Source organism: Nelumbo lutea, chromosome 3, assembly GCF_056320005.1.
Source record: "Nelumbo lutea isolate HS-2025 chromosome 3, American lotus-T2T, whole genome shotgun sequence".
Lineage (NCBI taxonomy): Eukaryota > Viridiplantae > Streptophyta > Magnoliopsida > Proteales > Nelumbonaceae > Nelumbo > Nelumbo lutea.
Genome location: NC_142686.1, coordinates 53,107,795 through 53,128,558, shown reverse-complemented (window position 1 = coordinate 53,128,558; position 20,764 = coordinate 53,107,795). Strand labels below are relative to the sequence as shown.

Genomic DNA, 20,764 nt, shown 5'->3' with positions numbered 1-20,764 from the left:
TAAAAATAATTAAAATAAAGGCTATATGTTACACAGATCCATTAACTTTTTAGGATGCGAACAGGAGTTTGGGCCGATCAAGGGCCCTTTTAGCATTTCTTTTTATGCGGTCATTCGGCTGTTTACAAGTTGGAAAAACAAAAAATGTTTTTCTATTTGGTACACGGAAGATCTAGCTGCCAAAAGATGGGACGCCGAAAATACACGAAAAGCCCATTTTGGGCTGATTTCGAGAAACTCCAAATGAAGTTTTTCATGTCTTTCACATTTTAATCTTGCACGGAATGACGTGGAATGATGCATGGAAAGACGTGGAATGATGCATGGAAAGACGCACATCTGCCAAACGGTCTTCAAACTATCCAGATCTTTTGTCAAAAGCTCAATGCATCTTTTGACTGTCAGAGCTACAAGAACATCTTCTCAAAAAGACTTGTAAAACGGGCCCCAAATTTATCACTTTATCCTTTAACACCCCCCTCAAACTTAACGGTATGAGAAGAACGTTAAGTTTGTCACGTAGCAAGACATGACGAGCAATGGATAGTCCTATGGTGAATATATCTGCGATCTAATCGTCAGTGTGAACGTGATGGACATCAAACTGGTCCGAGGTGATGTGGTCTCTAATGTAATGGAAATTGATCTCCACATATTTAGTGCGCCCATGGAAGATTGGATTGGCAGCTAGGTTGCACTGACGTTGTCACACCAAAGTGTTTAGGGGACGATGGGAGAGAGACACCAAGTTCATGTAATAAAGGATTAATTGCATCCAAATTACCTTTGTGCTAGCTTCAGTGAGAGCACGGAATTCAGATTCGATGCTGGACCTTGCAATAGTTGCTTGTTTGTGAGGTTTCCAAGAGACAAGGTTGGGCCTAGATATATAGCAAATCCTCCTATAGATTTACGATCATCAGGGCAACCAATTCAATTGGCATCTCTATAAGCTGAAAGGGTAAGTGAAGGGGCTGGTTTAAAGTGAAGTCTCATGTTAATAGATCCTTTTAAATACCGAAGAATCTTTTTAACAAAGCCCAATGCACATCAGGGAGATTGGAAGCCCTATTTACTACAAAGGCAATATCTAGATGCATTTGTCTTTGAGAGCTTGCAGTTAAGATAGGCTGGTGTAGGAATTAGTTTCACTCCCTCTAAGAAAGTAGTGAATGGAACCAAGGTCCCTGATGGCAAAAGTATCAACAAGAAGGGATAATAGGTGAGAGGGACCTGATTGTTATTGGAGTAGGTGATAAGGATGTCATCGACATAAACCAATAGAAAAACTTCCTTGAGTTTATATATGAATAAAGATGAATCTCCATTGGAAGAGTAAAAACTAAGCTGGAGGAACTTGTTTTAAACCTTAAAGGGCTTTTCTGAGTCTGCAAACATGGAGAGGAAAAGTGGGATGAATGTTGGAGATAACTAGTTGTTTAATTTTAGATCAATAAATTTTGGGAAGTTGTAAACTGACCCACTTCAAATCAATTATATATATATATTTTTATTTTCCGATGGAACCCTATTTCATTTTATTTGCTTTTTGTGGGTTTTTTATATTTTATATATTTTTTTTAATCTCTTATATTTCGTTTATATTTTTTATTTCTCATTTTGTGATTTATTTTATTTATATATGTTTTGTTTTTATTACTATTTTCTTTTGAGTGGCTTATTGTAAATAGATCCTGATCATCAATCCAAGCACCCTATTATTCCCTCGACCCGAGCCCCCACGAGTACAGATTTTCAATTTTAATTAAATGAAAACGTACCTTCCAAAAATAGAGAATATGGAAGGAAATAATTAGACCTGAACACGGGAGTTCGGTTTCTATCCAAGCACCGTTCGTGCAAAAGGAGGACGTACCACGCGTCCTCAACTTCTTGTGAGTGTTCTATACGTGTGGGCAATAGGAAACAACGTCTCCTGTCAATCCCATTACATTATTTCGAAAACGAGTAATAATTTTACACTTCCCGCTCCTCTGTCTCTCTCTCCCCTTGCAAGGTGGTGATTAACAACCTTCACCGACGACATTTCTGGTCCTCAAGCAACATAGGGTAGAAAGCAGGAGAGCAATACCAAGATGAAGACGATGACGATGGAGAAGGTAGGGGAGGCGGGTGTGGTGGAGGTGGAAATGATACTGGTCGCCTTCGCTAGTGGCCTGCGTCGAGGATTTTCAGGGTTTATCGAGCATCTGGCGGGAAGGATCATCATAGCAAGGTCTTAACAGCGAAAGGGCTTAGAGACCGTAGGGTTCATCTTTCGGTCTCCACTGCCATCCAGTTCTACGACCTTCAGGACTGTCTGGGTTATGATCAACCAAGTAAAGCCAAGCTGAGAATGTTCTCACAGTTTCGTTAGAATTAGTACCACCGAGGCATCTCTCTTAAACACATTTTACTTTTTAATTAAAAAGAGCAAAGACATTGATATTTGTTCTAAATTTTTTGTAAAGAAATATAAATAAAATTTACCTTTTTTTTTTTTTTTTTTCCTTTCAGTTCTCAGAACAGAGTAGAATGGTTTCTTGTTCAGTTGAGAGTCGAGACTTTGAGACTCCTCAGTCCGGCCTTGCTGGTTTTGATGCTCGCCTGCAACTCTACTATGGCGATTGGTGCAGGCATTCAGACCTGAAGGGTAAAGGGAAGAACTAACATTTTGGAAGAGGAGATCACACTTGACCCCCGATCGCCGGTGATGGTTGTTTATCACCACCAGTTGGAAGGGGAGAGAGAGAGAGAGAGGTGCGGGAAGTGTTGAAAAATATTACTCGTTTTCGAGATATTGTAACATGATCGATAGAAGATGCCGTTTCTTATAGCTCACACGAAGTTGAGACACGTGGCACGTCCACGTATAGAGCGTGCTCTGACTGATTCAAGATCATTAGTATTATTTTTTTCTTTCTTTTGAATTGAATTAGCTTGGAATTGGAATTGAATTAGCATGGATCTGGTTTCCATAAATTGGTCATTAAAATTTAATCAATTTTGCATTCCAGTTCCTATAGTAAAGAAAAGAGAAAGTATCTAAGATTTTACCAAAGTAGAACACGATCCGGTTCGCGTGGCCTAATGGATAAGGCGCTCGCCTCCGGAGCGGGAGATTGTGGGTTCGAGTCCCACCGTGAACGTTATTATTAATTTTTACTATATACATCAAACATCAGAGTTCGCATCCTGTGAACGCGTGGCTTCATAGAAGCGTGTCTAGTTTGGTTTGACAGGCAAACCAACGAGAACTAGCGTAGTTATCTTGTTAATGGCCGCTTCATTGGTTCGACCCGGCCAGGGCACCAACATTCGTTTGGTAAACTTTCGTGTTTAGTGACCAGAGGGAACATAAAATCAGACAGTTTATTGCCAGAACTAGTTTCATTCAGTATCTACCTTTCTCAACTTGATTAAAGAGACTAGGGGTGCTGATTTGAAGCTTTAGTCGTTTCAGTGTAGAGGTTCCTTCCGGTTTGAAGCTTCGGTTGTTCTAGAGAGGAAGGGGGTAGGTTATTTCCGGTTCTGTAATCATTCAAAAGCAAAAGAAAAAAAAAAAAAATTAAAAGAGTTTAGTTTATAGGGAAAGAAGAAGCAAGCGATAGGAAGAATAGGGGCCGATCTAATCTGATGGTCGATTGTGGAGGGCATGACTATGGATAAGGGGATCTATCGTTGGAGTTGCATAACGTCATTGGAGGAATAAGGGAATGGTGGGAAGAGAAAGAAAGAGAGGGAAAACTAGTGAGAGAGGAGAGATTGTATTGTAAAATAATAAAGAACGTAGATGGAATTTATCAGTAATCGCTTTCTAAATCGAGAACTTGTAGGAATATGGTGTTACAGAACTGCAAATCTGATGGTCGATAGTGGAGGGCATGACTATGGATAAGGGGATCTATCGTTGGAGTTGCATAACGTCATTGGAGGAATAAGGGAATGGTGGGAAGAGAAAGAAAGAGAGGGAAAACTAGTGAGAGAGGAGAGATTGTATTGTAAAATAATAAAGAACGTAGATGGAATTTATCAGTAATCGCTTTCTAAATCGAAAACTTGTAGGAATGTGGTGTTGCAGAATTGCAAAACTGAGAGAAGGAAGCCTGAGTTGTGACACTTGGTCACTCTCCTTAAAATCGCTTTTTCCCCCTACGGTGCAATTAGGTGATCGCAAATCGTTCACCAAGATAAAACAATCCATAGGCCACTGGTAGGCGTGCACTCACTTTCACCTTGAGCTTGCGTTTGAGGTCTCTAGCTTGGGTCTTCCAGCTCGGTTTTGTCTATTTTTTGTGAGTCCCCGAGTCTTCCCTCTTTTCTTTTTTCTCAATTCGTTCTTCCTTATGTCTACTGTGGGCAGTTTCTCGGACAGACCCAAGGCGGGCACCTCGGGTCATGGTGAACCTGTTGTTGCCTGGTCTTCCCATGAGGCACGAGCTACCTTGGGTAATTTGGCGTCCACCTCTCGTCGAGGACGGATGTCGGACTAGTTCGGTCCTTCTACTCTAATGCGGGAGAGGCTCCAAGACCTCATTCAATAGTTTAACCTTCCTTTAGGGTACTCCTACAGTCTTCCCACCGGCAATTTCCCCTAGGAGCACTGTCCAGATGAGGTCGTGATCTTCAGGGAACAACTCATCGGTGGGATTCGTCGCCCTTTTCACCCCCTTATCCCCGAGGTGTTGGGGTGTTTCAGCATCATGCTTGATCAACTTCACCCCAATTCCATTCAGAATTTGGTGGGAACCATTTTCCTCTCTCGCGAACGGAAGTTCTCTTTGGACGCAGACATACTCTACTCCGTACTGCTAATAAAAAAGAGTGCCTCTAGCGCTCCCCCCGAGCATGGGAAGGTCTACTACTTGTCTCTTCGCCCAGGCTTCAAGCTACTGCATAAGTTCTCGAGCAAGGTCCCAGCCTGGAAGCGAGAATATTTTGTGGTCCGGGCCAGCACGGGGTGGCCCTTCCTTACTAGCTGGAGGGTGGCCACCCATTCTACCAGCATCGCCCTCAACCACTAGACCTGGGAGACCTTCCATTCGTGGGCTCAGGCTGACCTCGATCATCGGGAGTACATCACTGAAGAGAAGCTCGTTCAGGCAGATTTGAGCCCAGGTAGGTCTATTTCTATCTTTTGGTGCTTTGCTTTTATTTGCTTGGTGTCTTCGGGTTTACTGACGCCAACTTTGTTGCAGGTCCCATGGACGAGAAAGAAAGGATTATGGCTCCTAGGCTCCTCAACCAAATGAAAAAGAGGAAGAAGCGGGCTGCCAAGAAGGCTGCCAAGAAGGTTCTGTTGAGTCTCCCATGGCTCCTTCCCACAAGCCTGATCATCCTTGGGTTCCCACCCCTGAGCCCAAGCTCAACAATGCCCCTCCAGTGATAGATCTGGAGGGTAATTTTCCACCCCAAAAGCCTGAGGCTGCGGAGGGGTTGGTGGACGAGCCAGCCGGGGCTGCCGCTAAGGCTCCGAGTTTTGCTGGGGCAGCTGCTGAGGCCACCGAAGAGTCGGCTCACCGTGCTACAGATGTGACGACGTCTAGTTCAGGGACTGGAGAGGAGGAGGAGTCCATCTTGGATCCCGAGGTTAGCCTCGACCGAAGTAAGAGGGGCGTCATCAATGCAGAGGTTGTGAGTTGGGCCGAACACTCCCCAGGTCAACTCGGGGGCTGCGCCGCAAACCACATCATGGTAGTAAGTTCGTATTCCGTGAGCCAACACTCTATCCTTTTTTTTTGTATTGACCAGTTTCCTTCTGCTAGGCGAACACTACTGTGCACGCCTTGACTTTCCAATCTCACAAACACCTGAGGCGTGCTTTGGCTGCTGAGGAGTCATCCCACGTGGCTCATGCCGAGTTGAAGGCAACACAGGACAAGGTCCATCAGTTGGAGAGTGTTGTCGCCGCTTAGAGGAGCATGAATGACGCCTTGGCATTAGAGAGGTAGGAGCTGGCCCGTGAATGAGACAGGCTAAAGGCCAAGGTGAATAGGCTCCGTGTTGGTCAGGAATCCCTGAAGCTCGAGGTGGAAAGCCTCAAAATGGCCTAGAAGGCTTCGTAGCTCGAGATGCAGGCCCTCAAGGGAACCAAGGAGGCCTTGGAGCACGAGGTGGAGCCTCTTAAGGCCGATATTAAGGAGAAGATGGAGATCTTCGACGATGCTCTGAAGCAAACCAAGGTTCAGTCCATCATCAACTACGTCAAGTCGTCGAGGTTTGATAACGTAATGTCAAAGGCCTACCGTAGGGGGTTCAAGCTCAGCCAGTGGTGGATAAGGCATGCCTATCCTAACCTGGATATAAGTGCCTTCACTTCTTTCAACATCACGGATGACATGGCATGCCAGGCCGTGGATGACCCAGACTTTGAAGATGATGGCGGCAATGGGGAGGTTGACGCTACCAATCTGACTGATTCTTCCGAGGGGACCCCTGAAGAAGCCCCGAGTAAGGTTGATGAGCCTCCCAAATAGTCAGGTGCTCCTTGTATTCTGAGCCTGTGAGCTCGAATTCCTTCTCCTTTGTACTGGGCCTGTGTGCTCAATTTTCTTCTCTTTTGTACTGAACATAGTTAGGTAATGAAATTTATGTAATGGAGCTTATGTAATGAAGGAATATTTTTTGCCAAGTGTTTGTGCAATTTACTTTTTCCGAAATGATTGTCTCACCCCAAGCTGTTAACTTATCGAGTTTAATTCCCGAAGTGGGTGTTCCTTAACTGCCATCACCCCGAATTGTTTCCTAATACTTAGTATGGGTGATGTGATAGGGAACAACGAGGTGCGTGACATAGTAGGGCATATGCCTGACCTGTCTTCATCTGGGTTAGGTGGACATCTATTGTCCCTATCGAGTTCAACCTATGATACACCAGGGCGGACTACACGCCGTAGGGTTTACACCTGAGCTGCCTATGCCTTGGGTATTTAGGGTACTTAGCCTATGCTGTTAAGGAGGCTAGGTTTTATGTAGTGTCGAGGTGTTGGTTAGCTCGTTGCCTTAGCCCGTAAGCTGGGAGGTGACTTGTGGTCTGCCCTTGAAATTCGCCCATGTCATGGAGACGACTGGGTCTTATTGCGCCGAGTCATGTTAGCTCGGTATTTTGGACCTTAGGCTTGGGGAGTGGCTCGTGGCCTACTTAGTTGTTATAGATAGTATTGTCTTAAGTTGACAATATTCCATGCCCGAGGTACTTTCCTTCCCCGAGCACTCGTTTCACTTGGTAAGGCCCTTCCCAGTTGGACCTGATCTTGCCAATGCCGGGCTCAGGTACCATGACTTTATGAAAGACCAGGTCGCCAACGCGGAGGTTACGCTTCTTGACCCTGGCATTATAGTACCAAGCTACTCTCTGCTGGTAGGCTGCGGTCCTGATGTACGTGAGGTCCCTTACTTCGTTGAGTAGATCGAGGTTGGTACGCAACTCATCTTCGTTCATTTGATCACTGTATACTTATAGTCACAGCGTAGGTACTTCGATCTCTGTGGGGATAACTGCTTCGGTGCCGTAGGTGAGGTTGAAGGGGGTTTCTCCTGTGGCGGTTTTCTCCGTGGTCTGCTAGGCCCATAAAACACTAGGTAGCTCATCTGCCCACAACCCTTTAGCTCGGTCTAACTATGCCTTCGGTCCGCGGAGGATGACTCTATTTGTGACTTCAGCTTGACCCTTTTGGAAGAACAGCGTATGCTCTATTTGTGACTTCTGCTTGACCGTTTGCTTGGCACCAGTCTTGGAATTTGATATCCTTGAACTGCTTGCCGTTGTCAGAAATCAGTACCCAAGGTAACCCGAAGCGGCACACGATGTTCTTCCAAAAGAAGTTTTGGACATTCCGGGCTGTGATCGTTACAAGGGGTTCAACCTCTACCCACTTGGTGATGTAATCCACTACTACTACTAAGAACTTCCTCCCACCTGTTGTTGGAGGGAATGGTCCGAGTATATCGATGCCATTGTGCGAAGGGCCACGGGCCACTGGCTGGTGAGATACATGAGGTCGACAATAGGTTGGTGGTGAATATTTGCGTGCTTCTAGCATTTGTCACATTTTCTAACGAGCTCAATGGCATCTGCCTTCATCATTGGCCAATAATACCCCTGTCGAAGTGCCATTTGGGCGAGGGCCCTGCCCCCCAAGTGTCTGCCGCACAGACCCTCATGAGTGTTGCGGAGTACGAGTTTGGCTTCGGTAGGTCGCAATCATCACAGGTAGGGGAGCGTGTAAGATCTCCGGTATAGCCATTCATCTATCATGACGTATTTGGCTGCCTGGCGCTGCACCCTTCTGGCTGTATTGTGATCTACAGGGAGGGTCCCGTGTAGCAAGAAGCTCGCGAGCAAGTCAATCTAGCTTGGCTCTACTTGAATGATGGGAGCGACCTCCTCTGCCCCCCCGAGAATGCTAGGCTGAGGCAGATCCTCTATGTACACGGTTCTCATGGTGATGTCGTTGGTGCTGGCTAACCTGGAGAGGGCATCGGCCTCAGCGTTCTCCGACCTAGGGATTTGTCTGATGAAGTGTGACTAGAAGTTGAGCAGGGCCTCTTTGACTTTGGCTAAGTAGGCGACCATGGTAGGCTCGCAAGCTCGGTACTCGCCAGTGACCTGGTTGACCACGAGCTGGGAGTCGTTGCAGATAACTATGTGTTAGGCTTTTACTTCTCTGGCTATGGCTAGTCCGGCTATCAATGCCTCATACTCCACTTCATTGTTAGATGCCGCAAACTCGAAGTGTAGAGCGTACTCCAGTTTCCTGCCAGTTGGGCCGTGTAGGACTATTCCGTCTCCGCTGCCCTATTGGTTTGAGGAGCCATCTACGTGAAGGATCCAGGGCTCCTCATCCCAGCTCGCTCTTGGCCGAACTAGGAGAGATGCCACGCTGGCTGCTACCTCATGGGGCTCGGACTCAACCGGCCTGGGAGCTTCGGGCTCGGCCGAACTGGGGACCTCGTGCTCAACCAGCCTGGGAATTTCGGAATTGAATGTGCACTTGGCGATGAAATCTACTAAGGCTTCAGCATTAATGGCAGTTCACGGCTTGTACTGGAGGTCATACTCGCTGAGCTCAATGGCCCACTTCGTCAACCGACCAGAGACCTCAGGCTTAAGTAAGACTTGCCTCAGAGGTTTATCGATGAGGACGATAACAGTGTGAGCTTGAAAGTACGGGTGGAGCTTCTAAGCTACAATTACTAGTGCGTATGCTAGCTTCTCTATCTCCGGTAGACCTATTCATGGGCCAGGTTGGACCGGGTTTGAGCCGGGCTTTTACTCTTCATTAACAGAAATATGTTAGGCCCGAGCCCAAGCCCGAATTTAATAAAAAGCCCAAAGCCCGAGCCTGAGCCCGAAGCCCGACCTAATAAAAAAAATTAGAAAATTTCCCTATTCAATAATCAATATAAATCAGAATTTATTTACATTAAAAATATATATAAATTCAAAATTTATTTATATTAAAAATATATATAAATAAGGGAAAGAGGATGTGGAGAAGAAGAATTTGGTTGGAGAAAGAAGGGAAAGAGGTGAAAAAAAGAGGGGTATTCAACTAGGGTTTTTAGGTTTATTTATAGGTCGGGTTGGGCTATTTTGGCAAATCCCGAGCTCGGCTCAAATTTATTACAGGCCGGGCTTTTTGGCCCGAGGTTAAGCCCACGGGCCTATATACCTGTTCAAGCCCGTCCGGTGACTGGGCCGGCCCGTCGGGCCACCCGACCCATGAACAGGTCTAATCTCCGGATATCTCATCTTTGCTCCTTGCAATACTTTACTTACATAATAGATGGGTTGCTGGACCCGATCTACTTCCTTTATTAGTACCGAACTGACCACTTCGTCGCTCACCGAGAGGTACAGTTCTAAAACATCGCCCTCCTCGGGCCGGGTTAAGATTGGCATACTTGCGAGGTATTTCTTGAGCTCGTAAAATGCGAGCTGACAGTCTTGGGTCCACTCGAACCCTTTGCTCTTAATTACCTTAAAGAATGGCAGGCAGCGGTCCGCTGATTTGGACATGAAGTGGCTTAGGGCGGCTATGCGGCCATTCAACCTCTGAACCTCCTTCAACTTCCGGGGTGGTCTCATATCTAAGATGACCTTAATCTTATCTGGGTTGGCTTTAATGCCGCGCCGGTTAACGATGTATCGTAGGAATTTACTCGAGGTCACACCGAATACACACTTGTTTGGGTTCAATCTCATATTGAACTTACGCAAAATTTCAAAAACAGAATGCAAGTCTTGTATTAATTCATGCAAAAATTGAGTTTTGACGACCATGTCGTCTACATAGCATTCTACTTTTTTGCCAATTAGTGGCACAAGCAACTTATTTACAAGCCTTTGAAAGGTTGCCCCTATGTTTTTCAACCTGAAGGGCATTACCTTGTAATAGTATAGACTGAACTCCGTGATGAAGGCAGTTTTTTCTTCGTCCGCCGGGTCCATCTTGATTTGGTTATAGCCCGAATAGGGATCTAAGAAACTCATCAATTTGTGCCCTGAGGTTGCATCCACCAAGCGATCAATTCTAGGGAGCGGGAAGCAGTCTTTCGGGCAAGCTCGGTTTAGGTCGGTGTATTCGACGCACATGCGCCACTTGCCGTTAGCCTTCTTTACCAGAACAGGGTTAGCTACCCAGCTCGGGTAGTGGACTTCTCTTATGAAGTCAGCTACGAGGAGCTTCTCGACTTCCTCGTTGACCGCTTTCCAGTGCTTCGGGGCTAGGTTGCGTTTCTTCTATCTAACGGGCCTAACTATAGGATCAGTATTCAGCTTGTGAGTTATAAGGTTAGGGTCTATACCGGGCATCTCCGTCGCAGACCATGCAAAAACATCTAAATTTTGAAGCAAAAAACTTACTAGCTCAGATCGTAAAGGTTCTTGGATGGAAGCACCAATCTGAAGCATCCGAGCTAGGTCTGCGGCTGAGGTTGGAACAACGACTGTTTCTTTCGTGGGTGCAGCTCGTTCTTCGCCTTGCTCTGTGGACCGCTCCAGTTTGAGGTCGTCGGCCACCTTGGTCTTTCCCTTTATGGCGGTGACATAGCACTTATGGGACTCGAGCTGGTCGCCCCGCGCTACCCCCACACCGAAGTCTGTAGAGAACTTCAGTGCCAAACGATAAGTGGAGACCACCGCCCGTAGGACATGGGTCATAGGGTAGGAGAAAAGTAGAAGAAGAGGCGGCTACTCTTGTTCTAGACATAGAGAAAAGGGGGCAGCGGTGCGTGAATTTTGTTGATAGAGAACCAAAGGCCAAAAGTTTTGTGTATAATCTAGTCGAGTGAGAAATCCAACTGGCAATGACTTGTGCGCTATTCTTTATAGGTGGTGAAGCCCAGGTAAGAGAAGCGCTGTGAAGTTTATAATTAGCGTCGAGGAAAGATAGGGAAAGGGAAAAGGAAGGGAGTGTTAAAAAAGGATGACCAAGAGGAAAACGCTTTGCTCGAATAGGATGACATAGTGTTCAAGTTCGATGGCCTCCCTAGAAGAAGAAAGCTGAGAAGTTTGGTACATTATTAGGTCAATGCTTCAATTAAAGAAGATTTGAGGAAGGGTAAGTCGATTAGAGGCAAAAGCATGGGTGATAGAGGTCGGGTTTCGTGCTAGAATGTCAGTCGCTACAAGGTGTGTAGGCTAGAGTCTTAATCCTAGGGAGAGCACAAGAAATTTTTCTTGATGTTGGTTTTCTTCTTCATGAGCAGTTTGTTTTGTTGTGTGGAGTTGGGTGAGATTTTGAGTCTCGTTTTACCTGGTTTTGTTTTCAGGTTTTTGAGTCTCCTTTTCTCTAGGGCAGAATTTTGATCCCCATTGTATTTCTCCTTTCTCTCTTTGTTTTGTTTTATTTAAGTCATTTATAAAAAATTAGACTACAAGATAAAGAAGGGCATGACACTTCACATGATGCTTCATCAGAAGTAGATGATGATCAAGATCAAGGAGATGGAGGTGTTACTTAAAGAAAATAGTGAAGTCAATAATTTTCTTGTATACTCAATGATTGTATTTAAAGCTATTGTAAATTTTGCTTTTCAATTTTATTTAATTATTTGTTTATTTAATACCAGCGTGATTTTTTATTTTTATTTTTATATTTTATTCCATTTCCAATATTCCATTGTATTGTTTAAATTCAAATGAAATAAAATTTCTTAATTTTCCTTTCCAATTTGCTGTCTACTTTGTATTTTGTTAAGTATGTGTTGTTAAATTTTTATTTTTACTAAAATTTGTATCACTTAGAAAAAAATGAAAAAGAAAAAGTAATAGAAATGCCAAAAAAAGACTGGCTTGGATTGACACAAGTCCATAAACCAGCCTATAGCCTACCCGGCCCAGGCCCATCTAGGCTCGTGTCATTGATCGTGCCAGGTCTGACCTATGAAGGATCCCCGAGGAGGCAAGCACAACCCATGAAGGGCCGTGGACCAATACAGCACGACTCGCTAAAGGATGGGTGGCCCATAAAATCGTGTCAGGTTGGCCCGACACATTCCGATTTGCACCTCCATAGGCGAGTCTCAGATTTGATTTGGGCCCATCAAATGTTCACTGCACAATCATATGGGCTTGTGTGAAGGAATTTTCAAGCAAGATGAATTAATAATCACTTGCAAGTGGTCTTTTGTGAAGATGTAGTGGTTACGATTCAGAAGTTAATTGCTTATGATGCAGCCATAGTTAGTTTGATGGTTGGAGGTGATGTGAGCTTACAAACAGATTATAATAATTTAGTGTTTGTGCGGAATCGTCAATGATGAAAAGTTCTGATGAGATACCAGTCTGGTCCAAAAGGAACCCTGATCTTGAACGTAGAGGGCTTATGATCTCAGACCTATTGTGGATATCAGGGAAGAACTTAATGATCATAACCCTAGTTTCATTAAAAAAAGGGTGGAATTTGGGAAATTCCTTGGAGTTACATTTAGGATGGGAAGGACAATGCTTGAGAATGGCTTAGTGTCACAAGTGAACTCTTCACCTCGCCATCAAGTGCTCTCCATCGTGCCTACAGCTTGTTGTTTATGTCTTCGGTGGGGCTATGCATGTAATTCTTATGGGGGAAATGTCAATGGCATTTTTTTAATTATTAATATAATTTTTCAACATCCTTGATGTATCCTTTTGTCTCTCCCCCAAAAGTTAAAGTTACTATATGAGGGGAGGTAGGTAGTTGAGAGGATTTCAGAACGTGTAAAGGTTACACATGAGGTCCTTTCGACACGAATTTGTGTACTTATGCTTGCCATTGCAAGTGACATACAAAGAGCCTTTTGACTAATTTGTGTGCCATTTTTTTTGCATTTTCTTGTGTTGTTGATTTGTCGATTAGGCTTACTTGACACATTTGGGTGCCACACGGGGCCTTGATGACTAGCACCGTGATAGTTGGTATTAGAGCAGGAACTCCTCAACCCCCTTGGACCTTGCTGATCATCCCTCAACTAGCATGAGGCATGGAAGAGAAACTCCGACATTTCCGACAAGATACTACATCTGTTGTCCCAAGCCCACGACACCGATAAGCGATGAGGCTCCAATTGATGAATCCTCCAAGAGCCACTCCCCAAAGGGCCGTATAACCAAAACAAACAAGCAACATAAATCAATCGATCAGATGGAATGCATGGACATACATGTCTTGCGTTGCGAGGTAATTGTAGGTGGAAATAGAAAGCCTTTTCAATGGAGCCCTGAGGGAGATTCATGACACGCTGCAACATTGAGTAGCTAGTTCCTCCCAAAGTAGCCTTTAATGTATGGTGTTGTTTACAAGCACAATTAGACGAGATAAGTGGTGAAAGTTAACACTCAATAAAAAGGGTAATGGCCAACTTTGCTGGCCCCTTGTCTACTCCAAGTCCTACACATGTTAAGATACGATAACCGATGCCATACTCGGGTGCTTGAGACACTTGAGAGCTTGACAACTTCTTGTTGCAACTTAAGCAGTATTTTTCTACAACTGGCCTCCATGATGACCAAATTCAGGTATGTATACCCTCCATGTATTTAAATAATATTGCAATGTTATGGTCGTGTAAGAGTTGTTAGGACATTGAGCACAACACACGTACCCTCACCACTTGGGCTGATTTCAAGTGTGAGATCAAGTGACAATTTTACCCTGAGAACATTGAGTACCTTGATTGGAAGAAAATGAAGAATTTAAAGCCCGAAGGTTCGTTGCATGACTACGTCCAATAATTGTTAGCTTGATGCTTGAGATCTCCAACGTGTTTGACAAGGATCTCTTGTTCAACTTCTCAACTTCGTGGACTGTGGCAGAGCAACATGTTGACTTAAAGAAGCTTGATGAAGCAGACCACTAGCCTAGTAGCCCCCATTCCAATGGCTTGAGTCGGGGAGAGTCATAATTGACTCCCATTCGAAAAGTAGCCAGCCCAAATAGTCTAGTTAATCAGTAACAAGGAAGGAAGAATGAAATGCATTAAACCAACAACTGTCCCATGTTAAAGAAAGTCAATGCCCTCGTTGCCATGAGTAGGTGCTTTACTACTCATAAATGCTATGGTAAAAATATAAGTCCATCTACATGGCTTAGGAAAGCCCACAAGGGATTTAAATAGGTAGACATCACCTTCACTGGGAGGCTAACTTAAGCCTTGGTGGATAATAGGACAACTCAGAAATTTATCTTCTTTGCCAAGGCAAAGCGACTCGACTTGACCACCAGTAAACAAACATATTGTTTCAAGGTCATCAACTCGAGGGCCGAGACGTTGGAAGGCATGGCCCATGGAGTCCAACCAGCCTGTTCGTGACGCCCATCTCAGCTTGGAGGGGCGAACAGAAGAGTCCAAGTGATCCACTCAGCGATTGTGACACCTATCACATCTTATATACGCCGTAGCACACTCCTACTTGTTATGTATATCTCTTTGTAAACTTATCTTTTAAACTCCCTGTAAATTAAGTTATTATAAATATATCAACCAGCCCAACCGTAAGGATCACTTGGGCTTTTCTTCAAACTCTATGTTTTTGTTTTAAGTAGTTACACACTTCCATTTAGCTTGAGCTATATATTTCCAAAATAGGTTCTGATAAAAATAAAAAATGTGATGCTGCCATTTTTGCACATTAACCAATTTTAATGAACATCACACGAGCATTTTAATTACAAAAAAAAAAAAAATTAACAATTCATGTAGCTAACCCGATATAGTTGGGGCGGCAAGGTTTAATAGGTGGAGCTTCAACCTCTATATTAGTTCATATTTTCACTATGAGAGTGCAAAAGGTGCAGAGAAGTGTTTTTCATAAAACAACTTATCTTCTTATTAATTATTTATTATGATCTATGAGAATATTTTGTTGCTGCGGACAGCAATTAAAATACATGTTTTCTTATTTTGTTGCTGTGGACAGCAATAAAATTACTTTCCGAATAATCCATAAAAAGCCAATGTTCAAAGGGATTTTTGCATTATTGTATAAAGAGAATCAGGGTGAAATAGTCCAATGACTTTCTCAAGGTTCAAGCTGAGTGGGTTACACTTGCTTGAAGGACATCGCCACCTAGAACCTGCCCTGATCAAATTTATTACTATGTGTTCACACAATACTGTAGTGACGACATGCATGGTGTGGTGAGTGCCTGAACAGCCTCACTGTGATCACCTGAAAGGTGTCAAACACTAATCCATTTATTCCCACTATAAATACCCAACCATTCCTCTCGCCGCTTCACCTCAATTCATCTCTTTCCCGTCTCAACAACTTGTACACAATGGCCAAGTCTTCTCTGTTTACTATTTGTCTTTGCCTTTGCCTTCTTGTATTGTGTCATGTTTGTTTAGCTCAGACCTGGCAGCGACAATGGCAAGGCCATCCCCCAACACACCGCCGCTTCCGGGGCGGAGAACAAAACAGGTGCCAGGTCGACAACTTGGACGCCCTCGAACCTTCTCGCCGGAGAGAGGCCGAGGCTGGTTTCGTTGAGGAATGGGACGAAAACAACAACCAATTTCAGTGTGCGGGTGTTGCTGCTTCTCGTGTTACTATCCAACCCAGGGGCCTCTCTTTGCCCTCGTATTACAATGCACACAGGCTCATATATATTGTTGAAGGCAAGCTATCTCCTTCTCTTCCTGCTGATCTAAAACCATGCATCTTCATTCGTTACTATATATTCCAGTTTCGAATCCATACATGCATGTGCTGTGACTAATGAGCCTCTGATCCATGCACAGGGAAGGGAGTTTTAGGGTTATCCATTCCTGGTTGCCCCGAAACATATCAATCCTTCCTGCAATCTCAACATTCCGAAGAAGAAGAAGAAAACAGAAGCCGGAGATTCCAGGATCAGCATCAGAAGATCAGATTCGTGAAACAAGGAGACATGATTGCTGTGCCAGACGGGGTTCCACATTGGATGTACAACAATGGCGATGCACCCCTTGTTGCTGTTAGCATCTTTGACATTGCCAACAGCATCGACCGGCTTGATGATAGAAAAAGAGTAAAAATTCTAACTCATTCATTCAGCCTTATAATCATAAATTGGTTGCTTATTCATCCAAAAAACAAATAATAAAAAAAAGTAGAATAATATCATTTGCTTACAACTGACCATTTGATGTGTATGTTTAGCAATTTTACCTTGCTGGTAACTCACAACAACAACAAGAAGAAGAGCAGCAGCAACAGCAGCAACAACAAGGTGGTGAATCCTTCTCCAGGCGTGAGAAGGCTGGGCAGCAGAGCTCTTCACAAGAACAAAGACAACAACAAAAAGGAGGCAAGTCGTCATACCAACATGATCAGAAGGCCAGACAAGAGAACTCTGCTAACATCTTCAGCGGTTTTGACACTGAGACGTTGGCCCAAGCTTTCGGTGTAAGCACGGAGACGGCAAGAAAGCTACAAGGTGAAAATGATCAGAGGGGAGGAATTGTTAATGTTGAGAAAGAGCTTCGGATGATTATGCCAACTTCTAGCGAAGAGGACGAAGAATATGAGCAGGAACAACAAATGGGTGCAAATGGTGTAGAGGAGGCGATTTGCAACATGAGATTTAGACAGAACATTGAAAAACCCAAGCATGCTGATTTCTACAGTCCATATGGAGGACGCGTCACCATCCTCAATAGTCAAAGCCTCCCAATTCTGCAGACCCTCCAACTCAGTGCTGAGAGAGGAACTCTCTACCAGGTTACAATAAGCTTCTCTCTCTCTCTCTCTCTCTCCCTCTCTCTTTCTCTCTCTTTCTCTCTCTCTCCTTACTGATCAGTCTCTCGTATCTTTGTATGTGTGTTTCTCTTCTTCTTTGTTGCATTAATTAATTGTTGAATTTATATAATTGTGGCCTCGATCTATAATTTGCACAGAATGCTATGTTGTCCCCTCACTGGAACATCAATGCACACGGCATCATCTATGTTCTTAGTGGAGATGCTCGGGTTCAAGTTGTTGATAACTCTGGACAAGCAGTCTACAATGGCCAGCTTCGTCGTGATCAACTCTTGATCCTTCCACAAAACTTTGCCATAGCTATAGAAGCTGGAGAGAAGGGGTTCGAATGGGTATCATTCAAGACCAACGACAATGCAATGGTAAGCACTCTTGCCGGGAGAAATTCAGTCATTCGTGCCATGCCTGAAGAGGTCCTCACCAACTCATACCAGATTTCCAGAGAGGAAGCTAGGAGGTTGAAGTTCAATAGACAGGAAACACGGGTCTTGTCTTCAAGGTCGAGTTCGGCTAATTTGATGTGAAATAAGAGTCCAACTGTCCAACAAAAGGCAGGTAGGTTAGGAATAATATAAGCCGGCCCTGTGCGTGAGCTTTAATTATGTTAAGAACCATAATAAATAAAGTACAAATTCCTCAACTTTGAACATGGGATTCAGTGTCCCTTCCAGATGGCTTTCCTGCATTGGTTTATGGCGTTGCAAGGTATAGGCTCCATAAAAGAAATAGAAGCTATGTTCGATGAAAATTCCGAAAAGCCAATTAAGAAAAAACCATCCAAATCGAACTCTCAACTTGGATGCAATTGGGCCCTAAGGCGAGCAATAAGAGAAAGAATTAATGTAGAAAAACTGACTTTTGTTGGGTTGTTAACGCTTCTGCTTTGTCTCTACTACACCCAATTGATATGAGTTGCATCAACACGTAAAACAGAACAAATATGCCTGTTGAATTTGGATTTTTGAAAGTTCAAGTTGTTAAAGGGTCAACTTTAGATTAGCGGATTCGGGCCCCTCAAAGCTAATGGGGTAGGGGTGAGAATGAGTGAGTCATTAGGGTCCGTTTACTTTATAGCCGGAATTGGAATCAAAATGGGAGTGGTCTATTCCCATATTGTCTGTTTGGTTGAGACAGGGAATTAGAATAAAAAATGAGATTTTATTTCAGAGGGAGGGGCCGGGAATTCTCAATTGGGAAACGACTCCTATTCTAAAAACCTATATATATATATATATATATATATATTATTTGATGATTTTTTATTTATAATTAAAACGTTTTAATATGATCGCAAGGAGATGCATCTGCTTCATGTCTTAATTTATTTTATTTGTACTGCAATCAAACAAAATAAGCTAATAGGTTAGAAGTTACATTCAAATCATCACTGCCATACAAGTTTATTTGCATTGCCACCAAACAGTCTTAAGTAGCACAATATCACTAAATCTAGTGCAGTGAGATTATCCACCTGTTAAGTAAAAGTGACTACTTATTTTCTCGACTGACAGAATGTTAAAAGGAGGGGGAGGGGGGACGAGGGTGGCACAAAATGAAGTTGATAGTTAAATTAGGGGTGGTTATTTTCCCCAATCCCTCCCGAAACAACCGGTATGTAAATAAGGCGATGGCGGAACTAGGCATTTTCGAGGAAGGTGCCACGGCGGTGTGAGTGCAGAAAGGTTTGATTAAGGTCTTCATGGAGGAAGACGAGGTCCAAGAACGTGAGAGGTTCCTACGAAGGTGTTTGGTTCTTCGATTCTCTGGTGACACCCCTTCCAACGAAGAGGTCGAAACCTGGTCTTCCTTGCGATGGAGGAACCTGCAGAAGCCGGCGGTGAGAAGGTTGGACGGGAATAAGTGGCTCATCGTCTTTGCATCCAAGGAAGAAGCTAGCGGGTCCCTATTTTTCGATTTATCCTCGCTTAATGACATGCAAGTCTAGCTATTGTGTTGGTCCCAACTAGGTTGTTCGGTGAGACAAGCGAACGAATTTGGAAAATGGTGGATTAGAATCTTCTGCTTTCAAAGCCCTTCGTTTGCTGGTCTGGAGTAGGGTAGTGAAAGATATCCTTAAATCCTTAGAGCTGGTGGTGGGGGGCATTAGATACCTCTATGTGGAATGCCCTATAGGGCGTTCTTTTTTTTTTTTTTTTTTTGGATTTTGAGAGGGGGAGGTTGGTTAATGGTATATTTGATTTCCATTGTTCAAAAAACCCATGTTCATTTTTCAGAGTTATGTGGGAACTAGTGAAAGTTTATTTTCCTGGGTAAGTGATACTTATCTCTTAGGTGGTCATTGCCTATACTTGGATGTAATAAAAATGCCCATTTTAATAATGGAACTTTTATGGCTAAGATGGTCATTGCCTTATTTACATGGGAAATAGAAGAACATGGGTAAATGTACTTATCCGAATAAGTCTTTCCTGAGAAACAGTTCCCCAGGTAAGTGCATTTACCCGGGTAAGTGACTTACTCAAAAGCCAATGAGGCATAAATTTACCAACGAAGCCAAGTTGAATAATTCACGGGATGTTCCCAGTATTTTGTTAGACTTTGATTGAGAGACTAACTTCTCTTGGTCAGACTGCTCTTTTAATCTGGTGGGATTCCCTTTTAGAAGAAAGAAATCCAAACTTCTAGTTGATTGTTATGATGTAAAGTTGGTAGACCCCTTCCCATGGGGTACGAGGCTCCAGAGGGAGGGGCGGAAGAGGTTGAGGCGGGAAAATTGTGACTAAGTAGGGGGTCTTTCTAAGACTTACATGTTTTGTTGGTCGTGGTTCTTAGCTGTTGTGAGTTGTTTATAGGGTGGTTTTGTTTAAGCCATTCGAGAGGAGGTTTGGTGGTCTTTGATCGTGGCCTTTCTTGGCACCGGCCACAACACCGAGGAATGCTGCAAGTTGAATAACGAGATACCAGCAACAGTAGCAGCAGCACCATCAACAACAACTAGCTAGCGTCATCAACGTCATAGCCGAGAGCTTGAACTCGGGTGGAGCCTTGTCCTCGGCTCGCAAGGCTTACGCCTGGCAACTGAACATCTAGGGGACGGCTCCCAAAAAGCCGAAGCAACAACAAGACCTCACCTTCATGGACGAGGACTTAAAGGGGGTTATCGTCCCCCATGATAACGCGCTCGTAGTCTCGGTCTTCATAACGAACTTTATGGTAAAGAGGATACTAGTTGACAGTGGCTCTTTGGCCGACATCCTCTTCTATGACGCATTTGAGAAAATGAAACTGGTGCCTGAGTGCCTTCAGCTAGCCGACGTCCCCCTCGTTGGCTTCTCCAGCAACGTAGTTTGGCCGGAGGGAAGGATTACCCTACCTATCACAGTAAGGACAGGGCTTCGGCAAGTGATGAGGATAAATGAGTTCCTGATCGTAAGGATCGACTCCCTCTACAATGCCATCATCGAGAGGCCGACCCTCCATGCACTCAAGGCATCCATATCCTCCTACAACCTCATCCTCAAGTTCCCCACTGAGCATGGTATTGGAGTCGTTCGTGGGGATCAGCAAGCAGCCCGCTAG

At 44.1% G+C, this 20,764-nt stretch overlaps 2 protein-coding genes and 1 non-coding gene across 3 annotated transcripts; all 3 read left to right on the top strand.

Annotated features, from left to right (window-relative positions):
- The first annotated feature begins 3,076 nt into the window (after positions 1–3,076).
- Positions 3,077–3,149, top strand: TRNAR-CCG (transfer RNA arginine (anticodon CCG)). The gene has a single exon. It is a non-coding gene; the product is annotated as a tRNA-Arg (tRNA).
- Positions 3,150–15,725: 12,576 nt separating this feature from the next.
- Positions 15,726–17,873, top strand: LOC148864995 (11S globulin seed storage protein Ana o 2.0101-like). Its single transcript, XM_088975620.1, has 4 exons — positions 15,726–16,101; positions 16,225–16,493; positions 16,625–17,185; positions 17,362–17,873. The coding sequence occupies exons 1-4, from the start codon at positions 15,762–15,764 to the stop codon at positions 17,746–17,748; spliced, it is 1,557 nt and encodes a 518-aa protein (XP_088831746.1). The 5' UTR covers positions 15,726–15,761; the 3' UTR covers positions 17,749–17,873.
- Positions 17,874–20,320: 2,447 nt separating this feature from the next.
- Positions 20,321–20,764, top strand: LOC148864994 (uncharacterized). The gene has a single exon (XM_088976348.1). It carries the CDS (start codon positions 20,321–20,323, stop codon positions 20,762–20,764), a length of 444 nt encoding a protein of 147 aa, XP_088832474.1.